The sequence below is a fragment of the Lytechinus variegatus genome, chromosome 3, assembly GCF_018143015.1.
Source record: "Lytechinus variegatus isolate NC3 chromosome 3, Lvar_3.0, whole genome shotgun sequence".
Classification (NCBI taxonomy): domain Eukaryota; kingdom Metazoa; phylum Echinodermata; class Echinoidea; order Temnopleuroida; family Toxopneustidae; genus Lytechinus; species Lytechinus variegatus.
In genome coordinates this window covers 21,874,992-21,898,579 of record NC_054742.1, presented here as the reverse complement: position 1 = coordinate 21,898,579, position 23,588 = coordinate 21,874,992, and the positions used below count along the sequence as shown (strand labels likewise).

General features: G+C 36.0%; 1 protein-coding gene across 2 annotated transcripts; it reads right to left on the bottom strand.

Annotated features, from left to right (window-relative positions):
- Positions 1-682: 682 nt before the first annotated feature.
- On the bottom strand, positions 683-22,537 carry LOC121410501 (solute carrier family 49 member 4 homolog). 2 transcript variants are annotated; one of them, XM_041602644.1, is made up of 13 exons: positions 22,407-22,537; positions 16,632-17,151; positions 14,828-14,938; positions 14,524-14,614; positions 12,453-12,668; positions 11,095-11,147; positions 9,501-9,563; positions 7,609-7,738; positions 6,060-6,165; positions 5,246-5,313; positions 4,674-4,792; positions 2,654-2,833; positions 683-988 (listed from the first exon to the last, which is right to left on the bottom strand). In XM_041602644.1, the coding sequence occupies exons 2-13, from the start codon at positions 16,951-16,953 to the stop codon at positions 822-824; spliced, it is 1,626 nt and encodes a 541-aa protein (XP_041458578.1). In that variant the 5' UTR covers positions 16,954-17,151; positions 22,407-22,537; the 3' UTR covers positions 683-821. The 2 variants fall into 2 exon arrangements, with proteins under 2 accessions (XP_041458578.1, XP_041458579.1); XM_041602645.1 differs by having other exon boundaries at positions 2,654-2,737.
- Positions 22,538-23,588: the final 1,051 nt, after the last annotated feature.

The window sequence follows — 23,588 nt, the reverse complement described above, 5'->3', positions numbered from 1 at the left end:
TAAGATGGACAAACTAAGAAGGTGGGCTAACGCCCAAATTAGATTTTGTTGATTTTTTATTACTTATAATTGTGAAATCCAGCCTCAACTGCATAATGATAATTACATGAAATGAACAGTTAACTACAACACTTCAACATAATACACAATTATCAAACATTTTAATATTGACTAGCCTTGAGGGGAACAACAAATATATTGCCAGCAAATGAATCATATTGGCCCGAGTCTTTAGACGAGGGCAATATGGGTCATTTAAGGGCAATATATTTGATGTTCCCCGAAAGAAGAGCTAGTCAATATTTTTATTATCATCCAAATCAGATATCTAGAGCAAAAATCATGATAATGGGGATATTTATTTTAAAAATAGAGTTCTATTGTGTCATGTTAATATCGGTCTAGGCTCTGCACTTTACCATTATGACGTACTTGCAAACGCTCGGATCCAGCGTTGTCTTTATTATGACGTATATTGATGGTGTGCGGATCCTTATGAAGCGTATCTCTTTATGCGCATCCTAAAATGCCAGGATGTGAGACCAGGGAAAATACAAAGGTATATTTTGTGTCGTCTCTACATGCAAAGTAAATACGCGCATTGAGACCGAGGAAAATACAAACAATATACCTACCCTTCCCGATTTTCGAAAAATGTAGGGCAATATGGTTTTGTAAATGACCAGCTCAAATGTCTGATACGGGTGATAATAGCCATTATTACATTTCATTTATTACATAAATTTTTTTATTCATATGCTTATCAGTGGGAAATATCCTAATGCATAAGAACAAGAAAGTGTAAGTGAAATGAAGATGATTTATGTGTGTATTGTTGGGTTAAGATCACACTCCTCTTCCTCAACATCATCGTGATGAGTAACATCAAATTCCTTTCTTGCGTAATGCTCTTTATAGAAGAGTAGCAGCACTAAACTCATTCCAAGGGCTCCTAACATAAACCAGTTCAACCAAGTCAAGGAAAAATCTGTATTCATCAAATAACAAGTAGAAAAAAAAAAAGAAAATACAAATATCAATGAGAAGTGCAGCAGAAAATAATAGGTAGTAACTACGGATCACTGCAAACCTGCCAACATTTGAAAATGGAAAAAAGGAGTCCACGAATCGCGCGGAAAGCCGAACTCCCAACGGCGGAAGCTGGAGGACATTTAGGAAATTTCACCTTAAAAACAAGCCTTCTGGAGCCCTTCTTGAGCTTTTTATGCCTTGTCCTTTCTCTGGAGCCTTTCATAAGTGGCTTTTTTGGCACCATGTATTACCTCTCTTGAGTAAGTACAAGTATGGCATAGTTTCTTTCTACTCTCCATAGCCAATTCATGTACCATCAGAGAACTTAATGTTCTTGTGCTCAGGCTTGCTCTCTGCTTAGTTTTGTTCTTTACCACGATGGAAAATACTCTTTCACAGTCACTGTTGCTATGAAAAATTAGCAGAACTGCTTTCATTGTTTTGCATAGGAGGGAGTACTTCTCTGTGTGCCTTGTGATATCCTTAATAGCTCCTATCTTGTGCCATTTCTCATCGATTCTGTCTGTATTTGAACTTGCAACAATTTCATCAATATCTTGATCTATTTGATAAAGATTAAATTCTTGTTCAAGTTTGTCCATATCTTTGTAAACGTCGCGAAACTTTTGAGTGTGCCCTTTTGCTTTTGGCATCATGGATCATTCACACAGTCATGACAGTTCACAGACTAAAAAAAATACAGCAGGGGTCTAAAAGTTTGCAAGAATCGGCACTGAAACGGCAGACTTGTAAAATCCAAAGCATTTAGCTCACTAAGCACATATAAAAATATCATGAGAAGATATTAGTTTAAAATGTTACCGTTTCTAAACCCTCAGCTGGCGAAACAATCCATTTCCCACACGGTATTCCAGAACGGTAGTAGTATAGTAGCGGAGGCACGCAAGCGCTGCGCTGCATCGTACCGTATGCATAGAGTTACATTCGCACTACACGCGCTATGAATCCTCGCGATCGCGGGCGAACTGTCCAATGTCAATACACACGATCGCTGTCGGATAAATAGCGCACTGGCCGTGGCTTGTTGCGCTTCGTATATGCACACACGGAGCACAGGCCCATCACGCGTTCTTATCCATTGAACTCTGAACTCCACGTACGCGCGCGTAGTGCATGCGTTTAATTAACGTTACGCACGGTATATACTACCGTGCGTACGTACGTAAATGTAACATTGAGAGGACTCAGAGAGAGAGAAAGAGAGCCGTAGGCAGATGCAGACGGAAAGTGCGTCATTTCCCAAAGAAAAAAGAAAATCATCTGAAATACAAAGAAAACGGAGTTCTCCGCTTTTGGGCCGCTATAAATTCTGAAAAACGGAGAAACTCCAGAAAACCCGGAGAAGTTGGCAGGCCTGGATCAGGGGAAATTACATGAAAGTTTTTAGCACTTACAAGTTGTCATTACCCAATGGTTACCTTGGTAATTATGAAACACTACCCCCCCCCCCCCCCCCCCCCCCGGTTTATATGGTTCTAATGTTAGTTAGAAAACATATCAGGACTAACAATACAAATATGTTCTGATATGGGTAAGTGTTATGCTTGACATATAATATCGAAAAATCAAGATGCTCTGAACTAAAGAAAAGTATACTTACTTGATATGAATATTGGAAGTAGGAGGAAGATCAAAGCAGTAACATTGCCAAGCCATGTCATGAACATACAGCTGGTTTCTTCTCCTGTGGGAAAAGCACCCTCTGCTGTTACTTCAAAGATAATAGGTACCATAGAGTTGACAAAGAATGCAAACAGAATGACTGAAGTATACAGATATACTGCAGTGAAGAAAGGAAGATAAAATATTGAATTTACAAAGGGTTAAAAATCATTTATTATTCTGGTTTTACTGAAAAACACACATGAAAAGGAAATATGAATTCACAAAAATCATGCCTTCAATTTACTTATGTTAGCATGATATAAGTAAAATTATTATTATTATCACACTGTAGTAAACAATGTGACTTGATGCAAATGAATTTTCATTTGATAATGACCAATCAACTAACATCTTTCTTTTCAAGAGCAGACACAAACAGGTGTATTGTGGTCTAGTACATTGAACCAACTTGGTATGAATTACAAGCTGTAACCAAGGACTTTCACTCCATTCACGTTTATTAAATTATTACAGAAAATGCTATCAATCATAACCCAAATTAGGCATGTTTGAGACATGTATTTATATCTGTCTAATTGATTAACTCAACAAAAAATGCATGACAATGGCTAACACGCCGGAGGCATAGCCAGGGGCATGTGGCGTATTCAAAGCAACACAAGGCATAAGCAATGTTGTGTCTCACCCACTTGTGAAAGTAACCAGAAATATTGTGATTTGCTAGGGCACGTAACAGAATTGTATCAAAAGTTCATTGTAAATTAACTGGGATGGAATAACATTTGTCATAAGAGTCTTGCACATAAACTTTAAAGTTGACCTCAAAATGGCCTTTGAACTTACCATGTGACCTCTGAACACAATAACATGCAGGTCTCGTAAGTACAGCTACAACCCAAGTTTGGTTCAAAAGTGACTTACGGTTGCGGAGTTATGTCATAACAATGACCTAATAATGATCTTTGACCTTACCATGTGACCTCCGACTTCAGCATAACATGCAGGTTCCTTAACTACATCTACCATCCAAGTTTGGTTGAAAAGTGGCGTACAGTTGCGGAGTTATGTGTCATAAGAGAGTCTTTCACATAAACTTTAACGCTGACCTGAAAATGACCTTTGACTTTACCATGTGACCTCCATCTTCAACATTTTATGCAGGTCCCCTAAGTACATCTACCATCCAAGTTTGGTTGAAAAGTGACTAACAGTTGCAGAGTTATGTGTCATAATGTTTGTGACGGACAGACAACACTTGGATCCCTTAGTCTTGCCTTCAACTCTGGTGGGCGATACAAAAGTAGGGTCTTGCCCAAGCAAAATGTGTGTTTTGTAAGATAGCGATTAAGATCATTGTTTTTGATAAATTCTCCTCATCTCAAGACCAAAACCAGTCAATAGAGCTAGTCATTAGTACCGGTCATTCATCAGTTAGCTAAAGTTAATGACTGGTCAGTGGTCATGTGATAGATTTCAGCTAATCCTTTGATTAGGATCTATATTGCCATATTATAAAATAAGAATAACTAGTCATTAGTTGGGTTTAGTTTAGTTTTATAGTTTAGTATAGTTCGGTTTGGTTTGGTTGGTTCAGTTCAGTTCAGTTTAGCCATAAATTTGGTATAGAATTGTTTTAAAATATTGAGGAGTTAGAAAGTACAGACGAAAATTTGAAGGGGTATTAGGGTTGAGAATCAATTAGTTGGCTTGCCTCTGCACTCTTTCTAACTTTCTTTGTTTACTTAGTTTATATGGTGACCATGTGGCTTGTCCATAAGCTAATAGGGGTATAATAAGACCTTTGAACAAATATGACATTGTAAGCTAATTCACCAGTTAGCTAAAGTGAATGACTGTTCAGTGGTCAGAAGAAAGATTTCAACCAATCATTTGATTAGGATCTATATTACCATTTGATAGAATTAGATATACATGAACATCATTATGTGAACATAATATGAAATACAATAGCATACACACAATTTGATACTAACCTGTACTGTATGGAATATGACCATTGGCTAGTAAAAGAACCCAAACAAATCCACCACATGCTCCAAACATCAGAATAATCAGAACAGCCTTCATCTTACCACCAAGTCGATCTACAAAACTGTGGTAGTTTGAAGGAAAAATAAGAGTTAGGGGACAGCATTTCAGAGAAGGGGAAGGGGGATGAGGATATAATGAACTAAATACCACACAGATCAAGATTACCATACTGATTCTTATCTTCAAATCGGCATTCACAAACATAAAGTGCAGATATGCAGAGTTTGGTGACTCTGCCAAAGACAAAGAGGTAAATATCACCTGTTTTGATACAATGGTTTGAAAACTTTGAAGAGAAATCATTTTGCCTTAATTTACTGGGAAAAAAACCCATATATATGACAGAGGAAATGTAATGGCTGCCAGCTTTGCTTTAAGGATATTTGGATAATACTAGATAACCTTGATTGGAATACATGGAGATATTGGACCAGTTTTAAAAACATATATTGGTAGAATCGCTAGACAAGTAAAATAAAGAAAATAAATGTGCATCTTTATTCACAGCACTTACTTGCCAAATATGATACCTCCAATGACACCAGCCAAATTCGAATAGAAACCGATCCAACTTGTTTCAGACTGAAAATAATAATTCATTTAAAAACATGTGTGTTATTGATGAATTCTTTTTCTTACTGATCTTGTATTAATGGTGAACTATTTCCCTGATTTAGCTCAGCAGTCAGGTGCCAGTATGGCCACACTCAAGCATTTCAGAAATTGAATTCTACCATGTATTAATTAACCTCACCTTGGCTGGCTTAGCTTAGAAAATGTGTTGGGATATGAACTAAGGATTAAACATCACTAAGCATTAAGCAATATTAGTTTTTCACAGAAAAATAAATAGCAACCCCATAAATTTTCACCACTGATGATGAATCTGTAATTGGCTCAATACATATGTCTGATGTTTGAAAATTATGGCTAAAAGTTTCCAAATAATAACACAATATGTTTTGCAAGAATTTATCTCACACAGGATAAGGCATATATGATTCAGGCTTTTTTTTAAAGATCGTTGAAACATTGACTAAAATGAATGTATATGAAATATATCTTTATCACATCCTTATCTTGATGACCATCTGAGGCTAAATTATGTGCTAAAATCGATATAAAGGGTTATTTACAGTACTACTAAGCTTGAAAGTGGTGAAAAAACATGAAAACCTGTGTTGTATTCTGTTGTTGATATCTTTCCAATTATGTTTAATTGTTTAGGCTGTTGATATGGTTATTAATGAAAACTTGCATAAATCATTCCACAAATTTTATTGCCAGCTACATGAAATTAAAAAATGGAATATTAAATTCAAGATTACCTGATCAGCCTTGTTGTCAAATATAGCTACTAGCTGTGTGTTCCAACTATTGAAAAACCCTGTAGTCATACCGAATATCAGGGCTGGAATCCAGAACTCTTTCTTTCTATGTGAGTTTTAAAAAGGTAAAAAGGCATTGTCAATCAAATTATTGAATCTATCATCCATTGTTAGATTGAATTTAATAAGAAATAAGTAATATCCATTATCACATTCATTATCACATAAACCAGGGGTGTGAGTGGCCACAAATAAAAAGATCTGAAAAAAGCTGAAGAGTATTGAACAAGTCTGAATTAGAAAGAACTCCCATACTTATTGTACAGAGGAAAGCCAAAAATAAGCTAAAATTTAGCTGAAAGAAAAATTGAAATCAGAAAAAATCTGAACCTTCACACCTCTCATAAACACAGGAATTAACAATAAACAAAAACATATTGACCTCATTTTGCACATATGACTGTCTATGAAGAAATGCAGATAAATGGTATCTATGTTACATGTGGACTGTTGTCTTAGGATAAAGGGTGCCTACAAGAGAACTACAATGTCATGATAATCAGGAGATTTCTACCTTGGACATACAATGGTGTGTGAAAGATTTCTTTTAAGTGAACATACCATAAGAAAGTTATGGCTTTTATTTTACAAATGAGATCACTAGGATTATTTCGGTAGGGATATTATGGTAAGTGATACATGTTGGGACAACCTTCCCATAGCCTGCTTACTTGATTATTTCAAGTGTGGCAGTAATAAAATATAACACAGATAGCATATTGTTTTATGAAAGAAAAATACTATTGAAGTAAAACTTTTATCTACTATACTGTGTTGGAACAAATGGAAGAGTAGTCCCTACTTTTCAGTAAATGACAATGAGAAAGCTTCCCTATGATTTAATCTACTCACCAAATCACCAATTGGAGATTTCAATAGTATTTTTATTTTCACACAAATTATTTCATTCTCAATTTTAACATATAATGTTGCATGTAAGATGAGTCTCACATATTTGCCCTTATAATTGAGTGAGTACAGAAAAATAATGAAAAAACACAGTGTCAAATCAAAGTCAATGGAAAGTTTTTTTTTATTTTGCTGACTTCTCAGAGCATAATTGTACTAGAATTATGAAAATATAAACGATGATATGATAAGTTTGTAATTTCATCATTGTCCAGAGGCTCAGCTATATTGCTATAATCATCAATATTGTATGTATTCATTCCAGAAAAATTGTAATTTGGAGCAATATAGGAAATTACATTCTATGCATGGTAGCAACATCTACAATTGTGGAATTCAATTGAGAATATAAATGAATAGTTTTTAAAGATTTAAATATATCAATATTAGACACAGCCATTGTCATTTTAAATGTTATGTCATCATAGTCTTACATAGGGGACTCATAAATTTCTGCTTAACATTTATCCCATTTGAGGTACTTATTTTTAAGTGAATTTCTCAGGATTTAAATGTTTACAGGAAATCAGAAATTATAAAATAGAAAGTCAGGTGAAATCAAAATAAGGAGGGATCATACTTGACAATTTGTAGTAATCCCTCTTTCATGTCTTCTCTCTTAGCAATAGCTGAAGCAGTAGGTGGTGTAATAGGTGCTGATGGGAAGTAGATCAATGCTACTATCAACAGAAGAAGGGTCCATATGAACTCTACATAGATTAAAACAAATCACAAAAACAAAACATAATACAGTAGAAAGCACATTTTTCAGATAAGTGACATTGCTTCTTACATACTCACAGCTCAATAAAGTTTTTTTTTATGAATCATACGTAAATTCCTTGACAATCTATAAGTTTTAAAAAAGGACTAATAGGTTCCTGTGGTCAAATCATTGAACAAGTAAATTAAAAGTGGTCATTGTAAATTGCCCAAGTTATATGTCATTGAGAGGAAAAACAGTTTTTATCTATTCACATTAGAATGAGTCATGAGGAACTGCAATTTAACAGAGCTCTAAAGCCAGTTTTACACCTTCAAGGATGCAACATGGATCATCCCAGATAGTCAATCCATGATACCATGTACACATCGACTGCTCGTCCGGTCCCATCCTTGATGTACATGTAGAAGCATATCAGAGAAAATTGAACAAGTTCAATTTTTCATCCAGTAGTACGTGGAAGGATAATCATCTGTGTTCATCCTTGTAGCCACCTTGCACATCTGTGTAGCTTTCAAATGTCTCTGGGATGCTCCTTGTAAGAACAAGGAGGTCCCTATGCTATATCTGGGGTCAAAATTTTACCATTGGTTAAGTACATGAGCAGTAGTCCGTGTTCATGGCCATGTATCTATATGCTTTAGACGTTGCAAAAATCAAAGGCCCGAATTCACAAACGTGGTTTTGAAAACCCACGGTTGAGTCCATGGTTTATGCAGATTTCCTGTATAAATTACGCTTAATTTAGCACGTGTATAAAGCATGTCCAATGCTGATGTGCGCTTTTGTCACAGTGCGCCAAATTGATGCATCTTACCATGGTTAGATACGCTATTTTATTCATGAGTCCACTGTTTGAAGAGTGGACTCATGGATAAAATAGCGTTGATAACCACGGCAACAGGCGTCAATGTAGCACACTGTGACAAAAGCGCGCATCGGAATTGGCCATTTTTATACACGCGCCCAAAATGCGCTTAATTAAGCGTAATTTATATTGGAAATCTGCATAAACCATGGACTCAACCATGGGTTTTTAAAACCACCTTTGTGAATTCGGGCGATAGAAACTTCAATCTTGGCCAATGCTCTAGAGATATCCCAGTAGAGACCGTAAGCCACTGTGACGGTCTGTGTAAGGAACCAGTAACATCTGTGTATTCCCTGTTGACTCCCAGAAGCTTATAAAGCAAATCCCTAGTGCTACCTTGTCTATCCTTGTAGAAACCGCACTTTTTCTTACATTTCTGTATAAATACCCTGTTAAATCCGTATTCACTACAACAATGATTAAAAAAATATCAATTTGGCACCCTGGATCAACAGGGACTGAGATCCGTGATGATCCGTGTTGCATCCTTGAAGGTGTAAAACAGGCTTTACAACTAACCCAAAATGCTGATATTTCTACAAAAGGTGCAAGTTTGTATATATACACATATCTTATGATATAAAAATACATAAACAACTTTTTTCATCATTTTCCATGAAAATCACTAGATAACTTACTCCAACTACAGGTTTAAAACTGGATAAGATAATAAAATTAAAATATTAATAGTTCATTATCTTACTAGGTTGCTTTATTAACAAAGGGAATATGCCATTCAACTTTCCCTTTCTTTTTTGTTATTACTAATATGTTTCATGGTATCCCAAATCAGGAGAAAAATATCTGTCATTCTAATCATCTAATGGGGAAAATGGGCAGACTTTTATCGAATTACAATGCTCATGATTTACCTTACCTATGAAAAGAAGCAGCTTAATTTGTCTGAGGCATTGCTGAACTTCAACTGGGTCATAATCAGCTAAAAATGACAATGTAAGTGTATATTTTTCATTATCATTGATCACATTATGTATGATTTGTAATCATGAGAAAATAGCTGTGTGAGTTAGAAAAACTTGACTGCTCATTGCTCATATATCATCAATTTAAGGAAACAGTGTCATGAACACATTACATAAATGTACGACCTGATAGAGTACCTTCTCAGAAATAGGGCACCAAAGTGTGACGTCATGATAACAAACTGGCTGGTTCTAAACAAAGTCACAGCTGCATGATCGTCTATACACATGTGTATTTGCCAATATATTGATGTTTTGTCCCTGGTTGGTACCATCATTCTGAGAGTCATAAAAGCACGCTGTTTAATAAAGCTGTTTTTAAGTTAAGAGCAACTTAGGAACGACTGGTGATACTTTCTTGTGGTAAATGTTAAATAAATTGGTGAAATTGGTCTTGGTTTAGCGCGTAAGAAAGGATCACCAGTCGTCCTTAAAGTCTCTCCAAACTTACGAACAGCTTTATGAAACAGCCCCCAGGTTCATTTTAGAACCAGGTCACCATGGCAACTGACGTCATTGCTACAGTACTCTATATTTTAATACTATTTATGTAGTATATATGTAGACAATTGGATAATCATTTATTCATTATTTGATTGCAGTCATGCCTTTTTTGTGCAAATCACAATTTACTTCAAAGCAAAGAAAACCGTCGATTATTCAATCAAGCATAAACCTACATGTATACTACATAAACATGGTATCAAATTATTTGGGGGAAAAATACTCTTTCAGGCCATATATAATCATTTTGGGTTCAAAATATATTTTTCTCCTTAAAACTGTGATTTGTAAGATGCATTTTTTTCTGACTTATATGGTATGTTAAGTCTCTAAGGATAAAATAGTTGTCATTTCTTTTCTATAGAGAGGGGATTATTTGTATATCGGGTACTGGAGGGAAAATCCTGATATACTACAACACAATAATGTAGGTAGACCTTCTACCTTACCATTCCAACTTGTACAATAGCCATGTATTAAAAGTTTGTTTAGTGTATTTTTTTTTCTTTGTAAGTCTCAGGAAACACAGGAAATATTCAGGGTTTCAACCAGATAATTCTTTCAGTTCACATAATCACATGATTCAGTATCCTCTCCTCTCTCCTTCCTGTATTCTATCAAATAAGACATATTTGGTCAAGCTTATGTATACGAAAAGGGAAAATCGAAACAGGACATTTAACATCAAGAGTTTTAATATAGTCGAAGAAGATCTTTAAAACAAACATAAAAATGCACTATGCCTCAGCTTGTAAAAAATAAGCAAAACATATCAACATCAAAAATAAACCTGAAAGTATGGCCATTTGTCAGTTCAATTTGATCTTGAACTGTCAGATCTACGATGTTGAACAATAATGCTCAAATATCCATTATTAAAAATGTATTTTCACATCAATTTCAAAGATATCTGGATAAAAAATTCATAATACAAGAACAACTTTGTTAAAAAAAAAAGAATGAACAGGTATTTATGTGTCTTACCTGGATTAATTTCAAGAATATCATCTCCTTCTGCAGCAATGTCAATAGGGGAGCTATAAAAGACAACATTGGAAAGGGGACATTATATTACATATATGAATTCATATCTGTACAATTTATCACTATGTTTATGTGATCAACTGACTGAGTAAATTAGATGAACTTACAGTATAGCTGAAGGTGATAGTAAACAAGCAAAATGTCCTTGGAACTTCACCGATTTCAGCAGTGTAGGGGCTTACAATATATTTCAGATTTTCAGTACATGCAATACAGGCATTTTAGTATACATTATTGTTCATTATTAATGCAAGGCTTTTCTTTTCAATCTTAAGTTGATTTATACTCTACCATATGACTTAAGAAAATCTTCAACATGTCTAAAACATGGTATAGACTCTGTTCTCACCTTCTTTCCTTAATTTGTCTTGAAAACCACATTGCGAGGTGGATTTCCAAACTGGTTTCTAAGACTGCTTCAAGACTTCTCATTACAAATTAAACTGGATATCGCCAAACTGTGTTCCACAACAATGATTTAAAGAATGAAACCATTGGAACAAGATAGCTTGTGTGAAAACAGAAAAATCAAAGAAACAGATCAACAAAAGTTTGAGAAAAATCGGACAAATAATGAGAAAGTTATGAGCATTTGAATGAATATTGCGATCACTAATGCTATGGAGTTAGTAAATTGGCAATGCGACAAAGATGTGTGATGTCACTTGTGAACAACTCTCCCACTACTTTAGTATATATTTCACTTGAATTGCCTCTTTTATCACATCTATCCATAGATCATATGTTCTTTCTACATGAGGGCATGTAATACATATTTTTTAAGAATACATCATGGATAAAGAGTTTGTATCATCATAAGAACAAGCAAAAGGAGACATTTTGAGGGTATTTTATAATCCACCAAAGGGAAAGTTGTTCATCAGTGACATCACACATCCTTGTCGCATTGCCAATGGGAGGATCTCCATAGCATTAGTGATTGCAATATTCAAATGCTCATAACTTTCTCATTATTTGTCCGATTTTTCTCAAACTTTCTTTATTCTTATTCTTTGATTTTTCTGTTTCTACACAAGCCTATTTGTTCCAAACGTTTCATTCCCCTTTAAGAAAGTACATGTGATCAGGGTCTTACGGGGTGTAGCAAGAAAGTTACATTCAATTACAATTCAGGCTTTAGTCACCAACTTAATCCCCAGATCAATTACAAGAAAGATAAGTTGCTATTGAACGAAAATCCCTTACAAATTTGAGTTTAATTCAAATTACTTGCTTGATTTTGTGACTCCCGCTTGATGTGGAATGGAATGTTTCTTGCAATGCCTATTAAGACTTACACTGTGCTGAAGTTTGTGTGGACAGGCAAGATTTCAGGTACAATCTGTGGTCCAATGAGAAATGATACTGCTACTCCAAGGTAAGCCGTAGAAGATGAGATGGCAGTGGCAGTAGTTCTTTCATTGGTAGGAAACCATACAGCAGAGATTGTAGTCACACCAGCCATGAGAATAGGAGATGAAAGCCCAATAATCACTTGACCAATGTTAGCTGTCCTGTAAAGACAAAAATACAATCTACAAGTATAGTCACTAGTGTTGGGTGTCTCAAGACGTGTCTCATCTGTGTTTCTGTCTCTCGTCTCAGTCTCGGGTGCTAATTGTCTTGTCTCGACAGAAATGTCTTGGTCTTCGGTGAGTTATTTCCAGATACTAGCTGCTTTCCAACAGATCTATAACATGAAGTATGCATTTCTTTCATGAATTTAAATCGAGATTTTAGTTACAAATAGGCATAGAAAGAGATTAAGAGTTGGGTACCTTGAAATACAGTCTGTAGATTAATCACTTTTAATGAACAAACGCAGCAGACTGTGTGCCGCTTTTGTGTCACTGTCCTCACTGATTTCTATCAGAAATTTTGAGGAACCAGGCGGGCTGGTTGGCTACGAGCAGCTGTGTATGTGTTAAGGGGAGCTGGGCCTAGGGTGGCTACCTACTCATGGCCCTTACCCCCTATTTTAGTCTTTTCACCCCCTTACAATGTGGCACCCCCTCCCCCAAACCCAGCTTTCCCTAGTATGGTTTAGTCCCAGGAAAATGCATGCCCTACGTCAATCACAACTCCCCTAGTCCTCTAACCTTTTCCTCATCCCAACGCCTAATTTGAATTTGTTGATACGATATTTTCATGAAACTAATCTGGGAAAGTATCAAACTTTTTGCTGGTCACAACTCACATTGAGCAGTGGTTCCCGTCAGGCGCACCCCCTCCCCTTATGAATGTCTTGGGATTGGGCTCTTGGCCAAACCCCCCCCCCCCCCCCGCCCTAATAACTAGCGCTTTGTTTTCTGTTTCAGGCAGCATTTTCTAGGTCTCATCTTGGTCTCAAAGGTAATTATCTTGGTTTCTGTCTCGTCTCGGCTGATATTGAAAACAAGTGTCTCTGCCTCTTCTTGGTCTTAAGCGCTTATTGTCTCAGTCTTGCCCTGTCTTGGCTGAAACTATCTCGGACCCAATGCTTATTTCTAATTTCTTGGAGAATGGTATAAAAGTAGCATGGAGGTCCATCCCCAGTTCACCTAAAAATGTATTAAATTAGCAGATAAACTGTTCAACTGAATAAGACTTGTGTACAGAGATATCTCTTGTAACAACTAATGGAAATATACTTGTACTTATGTCAAGATTCACTTGTTGATAAAAAGTGTAAATTAAAGGTCTGTGCCTCTGACTAAGGTAAATTACTATATAAAATCAAGTTTACTAAGGCAACATTTGCTCTGATCCGTGCAAGTAAAGTCTAATCGACTGTTGTGAGAGAATATAACTTAGATCAACTGAGTTTTGTGGGAAGATCTAAAATTCATTTGCATATACATTAAATGCTCCAGTGACAGAATAGCATTGCACAGGTTACAGGTTATCAGGCTACTCTTTATTTCATCCTTGCATACAACCAAAAGCCTTAACCAAAAGATACTAGCACATAAAGCTATTGAATTACAAGTTGGGCATGGCTTAAACTAATCAAAGACCACCAGAGACATGATCATGAATGATCTTTTAATGGGCCTCAATGACCCATTTATTAGCCTTGGAAATCTTTGGTGCCCCTTTTTATTTTCCCAATGTGTGATCACATGGCGCAGAACAGTAGAAGGAGAACTAAAACACCTAAGGCACACATGGAGAACTATACAGATCTTGGCCCAGGACCGACAGAAGTGGAGGACATTCGTTGCTGCCCTATATGCCAATGGAGGCATAGCGGGCAGTTAGTAATGTGTGATGTTAATGTGCCTTATAAAAGATTGGATTTGCCAATCACCAAAGTCAAGGCCTAGAGATAAAGCTAGGAAAAATTATGAAAGGAAAGTAGAAGATAGATGCAATAACACATGCCCTTACCATATCATACTATGAACAGGAACCGGTAGACATCTTATTCCCATCCCAGATACGAGAGCACCTGCCGCAAGCAACACTGCTACACGAAGACCTGTGCTGGGCAAAGTGAGATTCAGAATCTATACTCTCTCTTACACAGTATACAGTGAAACATCATATATAACAGAGCTTATACTTTAATATGGTGATGAGCTCCCGCTAACAATGACATTACTATACTAACATATTTTTACATATAAAAGAATTCAAATGGACATAACAACAAATATTTGATGAATTTAATTAAAATGCTTACTACATGTACCTTTTGCATGTAGCAACCAGCTAAAGAAGAATGCAGTGAGGACAAACACAATAGCACCCCAGTTGGCAAGAACGGCAAATGTACTCTGCTTCCATCCCAATACAACACTGGCTGCAGGACCAAAGAAAAAATATGACAAATCATTAGATATTAAAGGTCAATTCCACGCCAGAAAAATGTTGATTTAAATCAATAGAGAAAAATCAGACAAGCAAAATGCTGAAAATTTCATCAAAGTCGGATGTAAAATAAGAAAGTTATTACATTTCAAAGTTTCGCTTATTTTCAACAAAATAGTTATATGAACGAGCCAGTTACATCAAAATGAGAGAGTCGATGATGTCACTCACTCACTATTTCTTTTGTTTTTTATTGTTTGAATTATACAATATTTCAATTTTTACGAATTTGACGATTAGGACCTCCTTGCCTGAAGCACAAAATGTTAAAATGAATGGAATTCCACGTGTTCAGGGAGGAATGAAACCTCATTTCACATGACAATGACGAGAAAATAAAAATATTTCATATTTCATATAATGAACTACAAAAGAAATAGTGAGTGAGTGATGTCATCAACTCTCTCATTTGGATGTAACTGGCTCATTCATATAACTATTTTGTTGAAAATAAGCGAAACTTTAACATGCCATAACTTTCTTATTTTACATCCGATTTTGATGAAATTTTCAGTGTATGCATGTTGGATTTTTCTCTTTTTATTAAAATCAACTTTTTGTTGGGGTGGACTTGTCCTTTAAGAGTAGATATCCACCAGCAGTATTAGTCTACTAGAAGAAGAAGAAAAATGAGAAGAAGGAGAAGAAGAAGAAGGAGAAGAAGAAGCAGTAGTAGTAGTAGTAGAAGTAGTAGTAGTAGTAGTAGTAGTAGTAGTAGTAGTAGTAGTAGTAGTAGTAGGAGTAGTAGTAGTAGTAGTAGTAGTAGTAGTAGTAATAGTAGTAGTAGAAGTACATGTAGTAGTAGAAGTAGTAGTAGTAGAAGTAGTAGTAGAAGTAGTAGTAGTAGTAGTAGTATTACATGTAGTAGTAGTAGTAGTAGTAGAAGTAGTAGTAGTAGTAGTAGTAGTAGTAGTAGTAGTAGTAGTAGTAGTAGTAGTAGTAGTAGTAGTAGTAGTAGTAGTAGTAGTAGTAGTAGTAGTAGTAGTAGTAGTAGTAGTAGTAGTAGGAGTAGTAATAGTAATAGTAGCAGCAGCAGCAATAATAGTACCGGTAGTTAGTATTGTCATTATCATAATAACTATTCATCATCAGTCATTTTCAGGTAATCATAATCCCCATTGATCTTTTCAATAGGGGTAGTTACATTTTGTATTGGATTTGGTGGTACTTTTTTTTTAATACAGCATCTCTTTTGGAACTTATCAATTTTGATAGTTTTGAGAGTACACCCATAAACTATACCTTAAGGCCCGAATTCACAAAGGTGAACTAAAGTTATAGCCGGGGTATAAAACATGTAATTTGACGTCATTTCAATCCATGGACTAAAGTTAGCACCGAGGGGCTAACTTTTGTGATTCACAAAGGTGGACTAAAGTTATACCCGGGGTATAACTCAGCAATGGGTTAAATTTAGCACCCGGTGCTAAAGTGAGTCCATGGATTAGTTAGTCCACCGTTTGTGAATAGCATGGTGGACTAACTTTATACCCGGGTGTTAGCTAACCCCTGACTAAATTTAACCCTGGTATAACTTTAGTCGACCTTTGTGAATACGGGCCATAAAGTTTAAACTCCCACTCCTCCACCACCAATTTGTCCACAGTTACATTCTTTCAACTCACCAGTGTTTTCAATTGGTCCCCAAGTATTCCATCCACACGACTGAACCAGCGCCAACAGAGAGAACACTGCAAGTATAAACCATCTCTCTGTATAAACTACATATTCCTTGTGACTCCTGCTGCTACTGCTCAAGAGAACATTATTGAGGTCTTCCTCATCTTGATGTACAATGGCTCCATTCAAACTGCGCTCCATGGATGCAAGTAAAGCTCCATTGTTAGAATGAGTATGTGATTCCGCAGAGTGGTCATCAAGGTCTTGAGATAAGAGTCCAGTCTCATCATGTTCCTCATTATGTCTGTGTCTAATTCTTTCAGACATTGTTGAGTTGCGACTTGCGTTGGTTTACTCGGGTTACTTTTGAACTACTTAACAACACATATGTAGACTTGGCGATAAAAAAATCATCATTTTCAGTCAGGACATCTGGAAAAGGATCCACACCTCACAAGATTAATGTAATTTGGCAGAGGACAGTTGATCTCTTTAAATTGACCTCTTATATTTTCATAACAGTTTCTATGGGAACAGAAAGAAATATAAGATAGTTGGAAAACACTCTGCAGGGACTCAGTTTTATAATTATGAGAGGAACAATAAAGGCTCTTCTAAAAGTTTTTTACGGAGTGGTAGCAGCAGAGCGCTGCAAAGAGCTTTTCTTTGACATACAAAGGGAGCTTTTTTTGGTCTGATTTAAAACTTGATTGTGGAACATTCAGTCATACACTAAGTTACAAACCACAACTAAGGAGACAAAAAATCAGATGCCCATACAACATTATATTTGATGACCTCCTTTTTCAGTTCTCTATATCTCTGAATAACAAAATTTTCATTCAGAGGCTGCCCGCCCCGCTCGCAAGACCCCCGTTTTGAAACATCTCACTTCCCCAGCTCAGTTCCCCACTAAAGTCTTGCACATAAACTTTAATGTTGACCTCAAAATGAATTATGACCATACCATGTGACCTCCCAACACAATGGCCCGAATTCAAAAAGATGGTTTTGAAAACCCATGGTTGAGTCCATGGTTTATGCAGATTTCCTGTATAAATTATGCTTAATTTACCGCGTATTGGGCGCATGTATAAAACATGTCCAATGCTGATGCGCGTATTTGTCACAGTGCGCCAAATTGACGACTGTTACCATGGTTATCTACGCTCTTTTATTCATTAGTCCACTGTTTTTATTCATGAGTCCACTCTTCAAACAGTGGACTCATGAATAAAATAGCGCAGATAACCATGGTAACAGGCGTCAATTTTGCGCATTGTGACAAAAGCGCGCATCAGCATTGGACATTTCTTATACACGCGCCAGATAGGCAGATACGCACTAAATTGGGCGTAATTTATATAGGAAATCTGCATAAACCATGGACTCAACCGTGGGTTTTCAAAACCACCTTTTTGAATTCGGGCCAATGGCATGCAGGTCCCCTTAGTACATCTACCATCCAAGTTTGGTTGAAAGGTGACTTAGGGTTGTAGAGATGTGTGTCATAAGGTTTGTGACGGACGGACCGACGAACGACGGATGGACTGACAACGGACGACATTTGGATCCTGAAGTCTTGGCCTTACCTCTGGCGGGCAAGACAAAAATTAAACCTTGTTGTAAATTGGATTTTCCTTGTATAATATTTCTTTTTAAAAATCTAGTTAAAAGGATACTATGTTTTTATTATTTCATTTCAGTACATGTAGCATTTGAATGTTTAAAATGAATCTATATTTCACAATACATCTGCCATGCCAACTTTATCTTTAGTACTCTTTCTCACTCTCTGTACATGTACTTCTATTAACTTTGACTTAATCTTTCCCTCTCTGCTCATTGGCTAATTCTTTCCCGCCTTTTTAGGGGTAGCAGTAATGCCAATTCATGTACCTCCTTTAGGGATGCCTTTTGTACTTTGATGTGCACCATTGTACTTTTATTGTTGGCTATGGAGAGAGTCCAGTGACTCATGACACTGGCAGTAGCAAGGGCATTCCCACTGTTTGTTGTTGAGGAGACTTGTACCAACAGAAGGAAGTTTAATTTTGAAGTATAGAAGACTTCTGCAAGGACTTCCCTTCATGTACTTAAGATGTTGTCAAAGCAAAATGCGGAACTATAGTGTCTGACCGGTGAGTTCATGGTGTAGGGAGAGTTGTTCAACTTATATCATATGTATTTTATTGTGATTTTCTGAATACAAACATATTGTTGATATGATTTTATATCTAACGAAGGAAAGAGATATACTTCTTGATTTACTTTGTCTTTAATAGTCACTGAAGAAAATGTAGTTTATTGTCTTGATTGATAATGTAAATCTGTATTTGTTATGTTTAGAACTGTACTAGTTTTTATACCGCTATTATGTAATGTGTGGTAATTGTATTAATCATGTGCTTGTTTATATTTTGTTATCATACAGAGGCTGTTTTCCTTTGGTCAATAAAAAACTCAATGAAACCTCAGCCCTTGTGAGTCGTGTCCGTGTTGTGTGGTCGTTGGCGCGAACCCATTCACCTTAGGTTAAGATTTTGATGTTGATTCCCCCAACATGGTCTGAGTTCATTGACCCTAAATGACTTTGGACCTTGGTCATGTGGCCTGAAACTCAGGCATGAATACATTAAACTTATGTCCAAGTTTCATAGGACCATATGTTTTCTAAGTTAACTTATGATGTCATTTTAACCTTCGGTTAAGATTTGATTTGTTGACACTGCCGCCACTGCCACCATTATAATGGTTCACAAAATATTTATCAATCCAGAAAATCAGAACTGTATCATTGATGCATTTACTGGGACTGCAGACATCTGCCGACCTATGCATCTCATAGCTTAGCTACTAACAAAGGGAACAAAATGGCTACGTAAACATCAACAACTTTCTTCCCATCTTCTCATATTATTTTTCAAATTTTTTAAATATTTATTTCAAAAAGTGACTTCAAATGTCAACTTATTGCCTATACCAAAAGCTTCAGTCTCTGTATTTTGGTTGTTCCGCTGAACTGCGTTGGCTCACTCATGGGGATTATAGTAAAATGTCAAAAATTGTTGAATAAATTCCCAGAAACGACAGTTATTCCTGTCTTCTTATTGCCATGAATGTTGAGTAAAATTGTACAAAACTTGAAATTTGGGCCAATTGAATAGGTTTCGGTGGTCTGAGCTCACCCACTCATTCTATGAACAATTGGGGCCGATTGCACGAAAGGGTCTTTGCAAGGACCGTCTTTCGTGTCGCCCATCTTTTATGATGCGCCATGTGAAACGCATCATCTGCAAACATATTTCATTTGTCCGTTAAAATAAACAAAATATTTATAAAATGATGTGATATATCATGAAATTGTATAAAATTTGATTTAAAAGCAAGCTAACGAATCTTATTCTTTATCATAAATTTCAGAAACACCCTGCTTATAGCGTATTGTAACATGACCGTTTGTACTCTTGTAAAATCATAAACTCAGTCTCCTATGCTCTCCTGTACATTCAAACTCTCCTTACTTTAATTAATTAAACTAAAATTATCAAACTGAAGATAGGGTGAACACAGAATAAATCAGAAGTTAACAAGATGAAGTCCAGATCAGCACTGACTTTACGTTCCAATCCTATCTTCTGCCAATGTACCCACATTGGATAATCATAGAAATCAACCAATCAAATATAAGGAAAATGGTATGAACTATAAAATGAACTAACCCTATTTAAAAATAAGAACCAATCAGAGAATAGAGAAGGGTGATCATGAGTTAAACTGAATCCTAATGAGAATTAAACAATAAGACCATGTGGAGTGGAAAGCTAATGGAAAACCAGGAAGCATGACTGAGGGGAAACTGAATGAATGAATGAAATGCAATGAACCTGTGTTACTATGTGAGATGTATTGTGGAGATGGAATGAAAGATGAGATCATGACAATGTATGTGGATTGGGAGGATGGAAAGAAGGATGAGATGAGTAGGAATGGAAATAAACAAGTTGAATGTAAACAATAAAGTATGGAAAGCCAAATGTAAGAGTAAAGATTAAAATAGATAGACCCAGCAAAATTTACTGTTACAGTATCATAAAAGATGGGCGACACGAAAGACCCTTGGAAAGACCCTTTCGTGCAATTGGCCCAAGATTATGATAGATAGAAATCTAACCTTGTTCTTACTTAGCTGTCCGATCTTAGCATCATTTACTAAGTACGGTACTAGTGTGCACTCATTCAATGAACAAGGTTATGATATAACCTTGTTCTCACTTATATCTCCATGTGTGGCAAAATAAGGGTGGCAATGTTTGGCTTATTTTCTCTTTTTCTTTGTGGCAAATGCTTGATTTTTTTTACACTGACAGTTTCCATTACACCTATTATTTATACAACTTGACTCTTGTTTAAATTTGATTCTTTAAATTATTTTTTTCTCAATTAAAAATAGAGATCAAAAAATGAAAATTTTCTTGCCATATTACTTTCCACCAATAGAGGGCGTACAAAAAATATGCCCAAAATTCAAGTTTTTTAGCGCTCTGGTGAATACAAAAATTATTCCCAAGTTACTAATGAAAAATAAATTGCAACTGTATGTAAATTAGTAATTTTTGTCACAAAAGTGATATTTTAATGATTTTTTTAAGTGTGTGCTCTGTACAACATTGGCATACCATAGTCCTACCTGTAGATTCCCCACAGGCAGGGTGGTAGCAGTGAACAAGTGCTAGTATGGTCAGTTCCCCCATGTCTGCGCGGTCTCCCAAGTCTGCGCACCCGCGTATCTGCACGATTTTAGTTACAGAAGATACACAACGAGCACGAACTTTACACATGCACTACATAGACAGGTATTCATAAAAAAATCCGACTCAAAATGGTGGAAAAATAATGAATTCAGGGCATTTCATGTGACGGCCTCAAAATGCAGCCTTTTTCATCAAAATCCCCGAATCGTGTGCAAATTTAGTGAATGAGTGCGCAGACATGGGGTCCCATTCTTTTTTCAATCTGAAAATGACTGCCCGAGGTTTTTTCAAGAAAATTCTATATTTCCTTTCACTTTTTAATGAGAAATTTGGTACACTTACTTTTAATAATATAAGGAACACTATAATTAACCAAGAGATTTTGTGAAATACAAAGAAGATTATGTTAAATCTTAACTCAAATTGTTAGGTGCGCAGACTTGGGGCCCACCATCACACTACTAGAGTAAGTATGACTATGAAGCAAACTCCTCATTTCTGATATTTTTTTTTAACTACATGTACACGGTGACTCAATCTGACCACTCATTCAATGAAGGTTATGATATAAATAAATCTGACGTGAAAAGAACAATAAATGTAAACGAGAATGTGGGACCAGGGGCAGATGATAGTACGGTAGTAGGATGGGGGTCGGGTGTCTGGACACTTTATCTTTTTGAAGCCTTCTTTTTTGTCTGTGGATTACACTAAAAAATGAATTCATTACTTGTAATAATTTTCTATTTTGTTCTTTATAATATTTCCTAACATTTTGTACTAATAATTGATGAAACTTCGCTTGTATTTTTTTCCAAATGACATTCTAAAATTGATCGTCCGGACACACAACCCGTCCGGATACACAACAACTCTACGAATGGGGATTGGGCCGTTGGGTGTCGTCCGGACCGCCGAAAGTCGCATATATTTTGAAGTTACTTATTAATTAGTTTACATTAAAAATGAGCAGAAAGAATCGCCAATTTCAAAGTAATTCACAAATTCATATTGTTTAGAACATACCTTGTGAATATATCCGCAATGTTTACAAGGAAATTATGAATGATCGGACCATCCAGAGAGTATGATTATGATCAGGCACTGGCACTTATCCCCGATCCACTGCACTCTCATACGGTCAGCTCCACGGCCGGCCGGCCGGCCACCACCACGGCGCCACGCAATATACCGTAGCTGCGCTGCACACTTAAAACTAGGCGCCTGCAAGCAAAAAAAATCGACCTTAATTAATCAAAATCTAATTTTGTGATAGGCTTCGACAAAACATTCAGAAAATATCGTATGCTGAATTGATTTATAATTTTTATATATATTTTTTCTTCACAGTACCGGTACGTACGGTACGTCGTCGTGAAACTTTTGGGGGTCATGGGCCCCACGCAAATTGGCGTCTAAAGAAGGATGGGGGAATCCGGGAAGATATAACCCCCCCATCCCTATATCATCATCCTTAAAGGGATACTCCCCAGGATACTCCAGGCTGAAGATAAAATGAAAATAGGATTGATTGATTCATTCATTTTATTTGGCAAGTCACTATAACATATGGCATTAAAAACAACAGGCTTGCACGGCATGACCCATGAAAGTTCGAAAACTTTTGATAAAAAAAAACAAAACAAAAAGAACGGTTCTTGGCATGTTCATGAATATTCATTAGGTGGGCTGATGATGTCATATCCCTACCCCGGATCCCTACTTGTTCTTTTGTATTCTATTAGGCTATATGAATTAGGTTTATTCAAAAATTTTCTACCTAGAACTAAAACAATTGGAAACGATTAGATGCATTAGTTACTCATTCCACCCATCTTAATTCATCATAATGGAGACACATCATTTACATGCACATGTATGAAAAAATGAAACATGTATGATTTCATGTAATAACATAAGAAAAAATAAAGTGGGGATGTGATATCATGAATATTCCGAATGACGACGTGCATATAGGCCTAACTGTTTTCTCAAAATATTTATAAACTATAAAATTCAATAACTTTGTTATCCGATTTTGATGAAATTTTAATAATTTTGCTCTGTGAATTTTATTATTTAGATATAAATATTTTCAACCCGGATCATTTCTTTATAAGGTTAATTTATTCTTGTGTTGAGAATTTGCCATTCATTTTTGTTATTTTGGGTGATTTTGTTTTGAAGCATGAATGTATGACGAGTAAT

What these genes read in the sequence shown, in the direction of transcription:
- LOC121410501 (XM_041602644.1), bottom strand. Translation starts at nt 16,953, where the DNA reads ATGTCTGAAAGAATTAGACACAGACATAATGAGGAACATGATGAGACT. An exon ending in GGGACCAATTGAAAACACTG is followed by an intron (nt 14,939 to 16,631) that starts GTGAGTTGAAAG and finishes TTGGTCCTGCAG; the next exon opens with CCAGTGTTGTATTGGGATGG. An exon ending in GGAGGTATCATATTTGGCAA is followed by an intron (nt 4,793 to 5,245) that starts GTAAGTGCTGTG and finishes AAACTACCACAG; the next exon opens with TTTTGTAGATCGACTTGGTG.